This window comes from Austrofundulus limnaeus, unplaced genomic scaffold (genome assembly GCF_001266775.1).
Source record: "Austrofundulus limnaeus strain Quisiro unplaced genomic scaffold, Austrofundulus_limnaeus-1.0 Scaffold506, whole genome shotgun sequence".
NCBI lineage: Eukaryota > Metazoa > Chordata > Actinopteri > Cyprinodontiformes > Rivulidae > Austrofundulus > Austrofundulus limnaeus.
In genome coordinates this window covers 120,073-125,936 of record NW_013952908.1, presented here as the reverse complement: position 1 = coordinate 125,936, position 5,864 = coordinate 120,073, and the positions used below count along the sequence as shown (strand labels likewise).

The 5,864-nt window shown below is 45.1% G+C and overlaps 1 protein-coding gene across 1 annotated transcript in view; it reads right to left on the bottom strand.

Moving 5' to 3' along the window:
* Window positions 1-1,317: 1,317 nt before the first annotated feature.
* Window positions 1,318-5,864, bottom strand: part of LOC106530287 (ubiquitin-conjugating enzyme E2 2) — a 6,769-nt gene continuing 2,222 nt past the window's right edge. Inside the window, exons 2-7 of the mRNA XM_014025878.1 lie at window positions 4,417-4,480; window positions 4,302-4,333; window positions 4,141-4,218; window positions 3,968-4,073; window positions 3,772-3,865; window positions 1,318-1,794 (exon numbers count right to left, since the gene is read on the bottom strand). Of these exons, the coding sequence (XP_013881332.1) occupies window positions 1,749-1,794; window positions 3,772-3,865; window positions 3,968-4,073; window positions 4,141-4,218; window positions 4,302-4,333; window positions 4,417-4,480 (420 nt within the window). The 3' untranslated portion in view covers window positions 1,318-1,748. The remainder of the gene's footprint in view (window positions 1,795-3,771; window positions 3,866-3,967; window positions 4,074-4,140; window positions 4,219-4,301; window positions 4,334-4,416; window positions 4,481-5,864) is intronic.

Here is a 5,864-nt window from a genome sequence, read left to right as displayed (position 1 = left end):
TGTATTGTTTTTTTTCTAAACAATATATGAATGAAAACAAATTTTATTATAATGGTTATAAGACAAAGCTATTATCTATAGTTTTGGGTCGTTTTATTTGTTTAAAAATCAAAGATTTTTCTATTTGGGCTGAATCCGGATTCYGATTGAAAGCTATGTTAGCCAATCAGATCCAGAGTTAAAGCCAGTGGGCGTGGTCTCTGGGCTAGCAGCGGCAGGTGGCTAATTAACATTTTTGAAGCCGTTAGCCTAGCTGTTCCTGTGYCGTTCAGCCACTGGAAACAGCTACAGGTGCATTTAACATGTTCTAAAAGTTATTATTGATTAAAGAAATATGTGTTTTGTTAAAAAAACAACATCAACCGAGCATGGATTAGCTAGTTTAGCTGCTCGGTTAGCAACTAGCAAAGCTGAGTTTTAGCAACACGAAAAAACCTTTAAAACAATTGTTTATCCAGCAATGAAACTTAAAAAAAGAAGAAAGAAATCAGCCAGAAGCTCAGATGGATGACRGTTGTTTTCAAATGACCATCAGTGGTGAGTAAAACTTTTATTTCTGCTGTTTTTAATCTTTCTGCTGAAGTTAGCTTCTGGTTTAACAGGTCAGCAAAGGGCTGGATTTTAATCTGGTTAATTTAGTCACCTTTAAATTAAAGTATTTATACTAATAGCAGATTTTTTTTACACAGTTTGCTCTGTGAATTATAATTACATTTATAAAAATACAAATAGGAACATGACTCGTTTTTTAAGAGCTTCTGTGGCAAATCTGTTATTCTGAGTTTTAATAAAACCCTGAAAGACTCACCTGACAGGTGGAGGCTTCCTGATGCTGTTAATCTGAAATAATCCCTGACCTGCTTAAACCCAAAYGGCCTCTTTATTTTCATTTATCTTTAGAAGTTATCTCAACTCATCGAGCTGCTTAAACGTTATATAAAAACTTCCTGCTTCATGAAAAAAACTAAAATAATATAAAGAAATAACTTGTTGCACATTTAAAATCTGTTAAATTAAAAAAAACTTTAAAAAGTTGTCATCATTTTTAAAATAAATTTGAAGTGAAACATTTATCTGATAAAGTCTGAGTTACTTCAGGTTAACTTGATCATTCGAACCAGCAGCAGAAGTCTTCATCAGGTGGTTCTGATCCACTTCACTGAAGAACCAGATCAGGTGGTTCTGATCCACTTCACTGAAGAACCAGATCCGGTGGTTCTGATCCACTTCACTGAAGAACCAGATCGGGTGGTTCTGATCCGGACCTGTGTGGCTCTGAAAGTCAAACAGGAAATGAAAACAGGAAGAGGCTGAAGCTGCGGTTTGTTGAACTTTATTGAGAAAACGGTGACAGAGCTCGTAGTTGATCGATCAGCCGCAGTGGGAGGGGCTTCAGTAGTGGGAGGGGCTTCAGTTTGGGTTTCCAGTGCAAAAACAGGAGAACGGGTCGGGTCGGGTGACGGATGAACTAACAGCTCTGGTCTGAAAACTAAAACAAAAAGCTACAAACTGAAGAAACTGGTTTGTCTTTTTTTTAAAAACATGAACCAATCACTGACATGCACCGATGAGCCCGCCCCCCGCCTGCCAGGATCACCTGCCAGGTGAGTCCGCGGCGCCGCGCTCGCTCGCTCGGGTTTCTGGCAGAGTTTAAAAGCATCGCAGGTGAAGACGAATGTGAACAAACTGCAGGTGAGATGAGAGGGGGCGGGGCTTAATCCGAACAGGTGGTTCCAGCAGGCGGCCTATCACATGGCGTATTTCTGAGTCCAGTCCTGAGCCGTCTTGTTGTACCTGCAGGAGAGACCACAGAGTGAGACCACAGAACCACAGCGGTGGGTTTCCTGCTGAGAGCTCTGGACCGGTCCCTGAGCTCAGAACCTTGGACCGGACCGCAGCCTTGAATGGTTCTCCTGACCCAGAACCCTGGGGTTCTTCCAGAACCAGGTCTTGCAGTTTTAATAACTTTATGGAATCAATTTCTACGATGTAAACATCAGATTGTGGTTCTGTTTGACCCGTTTTTGAGCCCCGTGGCCCCGGTACCAGGACCAAAACAGTTTTTTCTGTTTCTTTTAACTTCAGACCTGTTGAACCTGGACGTGTTCGGTATCTGAAGAAATAAAAATCTTTGCTAAAAGCTCATTTTTACATTCATAAAACAGTTTAAATGTGAAGCAGCTGAATCAAAAAGTAAACAAAATGTACAAAATGTCATCGTTACAAATCTGTAAAAACATCACAACTAATCTGTGAAACATTTAACATTCTTTTTAAAACAAGTCAAAATAGATAAATGTGTTAAAGTGTGCTGAAAGTTTTTTTACTTGATTTTGAGTGAATAYGGTCCAACTGAAGTCAAATATAATTTCTCATTATTTTATATAATAWAYATCWGGGATGTCCAAAGTGTGGCCCGGGGGCCATTTGTGGCCCCTGAACTGATTTTGTGTGGCCCCCGACTTCAGTTCAAGAATTATACTAATTTGTTTACACATGTGTCCCCTGGCACAGCTGTTTGATGTAGTCAGACACTTTCTATTTATTATCAGGGCTAATTTATCACAAAGTAAAATCTGATAATAAAAATATTAGCAAAAATACCAACTATTTGTCTTTAAATAACCAGACTTGTACTTTTCCCACATCTATCCAGTGACTTCTACTCCAAAGCTGATTTTGCTGCACTCTAATCTGCTTTTAATCAATTTATTAAATTTGTCTGAAAACAACAAGCATTTTCAACAGAAGAGTGACCTAAACTCTGATTTTATTGATCAGAATTGATTAAATTGGGTTATTTATTCCCCCAGTTGAAACCTAGAAAATTGCAAAATTTCTTTCAGTAAGAGAAACCTGCAAAACTCTTTTAAAGTTCTGGATCTAGAATAATTTATGCATCCATTTACAGCAATAAATCTGATTATTTTATTTGTTTAATTAAAGTAATCAAGGCTTAGTTTATTGTTGAGCAGGTAAAGGAAAAATATTTTTGGTCCTCAGGTCTTTCTGACTTTATGATTTTGGCCGATGTGACTAAATGTTTGGACAGCCTGATATATATTGTGACAAATAAAAGTCTTTTTAAGGCAGGTAAGAAAAAATAAATAACTTTTGCAAATAAAAAACTTCAGATTTGTTAACATTTATTAACAGAACCATCATGGTCTGACCTGTGCAGAATGACTAAACACTAAATTATTTCTTTATTAAAACCTCTGTAACTTTGCTCCAGTTCATTTTAGCAGCATGAATCTTTGCACAGGTGATGTCCACAGGTGGATTTATGGTTTCTAAGAGTTTTTAGTCTGATTCATTATGGTTTTAAATGGTTATATACTGTTTAATGAAAACATCATGTCTAAAACCACAGCAGCTGTTTAAATACTGACACTTCTGATGAAACCTCCCAGGTTTTAACTTTATTTTGATACTAAGATAATTTAAGTAGAGTTTGTAAAAGCTGAGATTCACTTGTTATATTTCAGCATGGTGTTTAGAGAAAAACCTTAAGAGAGCCCTCTGGGACTGAAGAGGTTAACTCTAAACTGTCAGAGCAGATTTAGAAACTAAAGTTTACTTTGTATAAAGCTGAGCTCAGAACCGTTTAAATCCTGACAAACCTATAAAAAAAAACAGCAGATCTGAAGAAACTAAGGTTCTGTCTGGTCCGGTTCTTTCAAAGATCATTACCATTTAAAGCCTGGTGCTGACGTGGGTCAGTGTTTTCATTTGGACCGGTTCTGACTCAGTGGATCTGCAGCGACTCACCTGACGGGGTCTGTTTTGTAGATGCGGGCGATCTCTGGCACTAACGGGTCGTCTGGGTTCGGGTCACATAACAGAGAACAAATGGACAAAAGGACTGCAGAGAGAACAGAACCGAGGTTTACTGAAACTAAACCCGCAGAGGTCCGAACCAGCAGAACCTGGTGCTCAGAACCAGTAGACCCAGGTGATGTTTTACCTTTAGAGATGGTTAATGCTGGAGACCACTGAGATCTCAGGATATCCAGGCAGATGCTGCCGTTACTGTTGATGTTTGGGTGATAAATTCTGGTTGTGAAGGCGACCTGCRGGACACACAGAACCACTTCAGTTCTCTGGGTTCTGGTTCTGGACTCAAACGGTTGGACTCACCTTGGGTGGTTTGAAGGGGTAATCTGTGGGGAAATGAATGGTGAGGAAAAACACGCCGCCCTGGTACGGACTGTCGGGCTGCAACAGAACCGGGTCCACAGGTTAGCTCAACACTGGTTCTGATCATGAGGACAGATGTTCTGCAGCTGTTTGATACTTACAGGACCCATGATGGTAGCCTGCCAGTGAAACACTGCAAGACACATAAAACAGGAGGGTTAGTGAAGAGTCGGGCCGGTTCTGATTCTGAGTTTGAGAAGAAACAACGGGTCTTACTGTCTTCACCCACGGGCCCGGCAGAACACTGGGCCGGAGGATCTCTGGACAGGTCGGTTAGCTCCTGGAGACAAAACACACGTTAGTTTCCGCAGCTGAGGGGCGTGGTGTCGGTCCGGTCCGAGGTCCAACTGTGGTGGTGTCGGTCCGGTCTGAAGTCCGACTGTGGTGGTGTCGGTCCGGTCTGAAGTCCGACTGTGGTGGTGTCGGTCCGGTCCGACTGGTGGTGTCGGTCCGGTCCGAGGTCCAACTGTCGTGGTGTCGGTCCGGTCTGAAGTCCGACTGTCGTGGTGTCGGTCCAGTCCGAGGTCCAACTGTAGTGGTGTCGGTCCAGTCCGAGGTCCGACTGTGGTGGTGTCGGTCCGGTCCGAAGTCCGACTGTCGTGGTATCGGTCCGGTCTGAGGTCCGACTGTGGTGGTGTCGGTCCGGTCTGAAGTCCGACTGTGGTGGTGGCGGTCCGGTCTGAAATCCGACTGTCGTGGTGTCGGTCCGGTCCGAGGTCCAACTGTCGTGGTGTCGGTCCGGTCCGAGGTCCAACTGTCGTGGTGTCGGTCCGGTCCGAGGTCCAACTGTCGTGGTGTCGGTCCGGTCTGAAGTCCGACTGTGGTGGTGTCGGTCCGGTCTGAAGTCCGACTGTGGTGGTGTCGGTCCAGTCCGAGGTCCGACTGTAGTGGTGTCGGTCCGGTCTGAAGTCCGACTGTGGTGGTGTCGGTCCAGTCCGAGGTCCGACTGTAGTGGTGTCGGTCCGGTCCGACTGTGGTGGTGTCGGTCCGGTCTGAGGTCCAACTGTGGTGGTGTCGGTCCGGTCTGAAGTCCGACTGTGGTGGTGTCGGTCCGGTCCGAGGTCCAACTGTGGTGGTGTCGGTCCGGTCCGAGGTCCAACTGTGGTGTGTCGGTCCGGTCCGAGGTCAGACTGTAGTGGTGTCGGTCCGGTCCAACTATGTTGGTGTTGGTCCGGTCCGAGGTCCAACTGTGGTGTGTCGGTCTGGTCCGAGGTCAGACTGTAGTGGTGTCGGTCCGGTCCAACTGTGTTGGTGTCGGTCCGGTCCGAGGTCCGACAGTCGTGGTGTCGGTTCGGTCTGAAGTCCGACTGTAGTGGTGTCGGTCCGGTCTGAAGTCCAACTGTGGTGGTGTCAGTCCGGTCCGACTGTGGTGGTGTCGGTCCGGTCTGAGGTCCAACTGTGGTGGTGTTGGTCCGGTCCGAGGTCCAACTGTGGTGTGTCGGTCTGGTCCGAGGTCCAACTGTAGTGGTGTCGGTCCGGTCTGAAGTCCAACTGTGGTGGTGTCAGTCCGGTCCGAGGTCCAACTGTGGTGGTGTCGGTCCGGTCTGAAGTCCGACTGTAGTGGTGTCGGTCCGGTCTGAAGTCCAACTGTGGTGGTGTCAGTCCGGTCCGAGGTCCAACTGTGGTGGTGTCGGTCCGGTCTGAAGTCCGACTGTAGTGGTGTC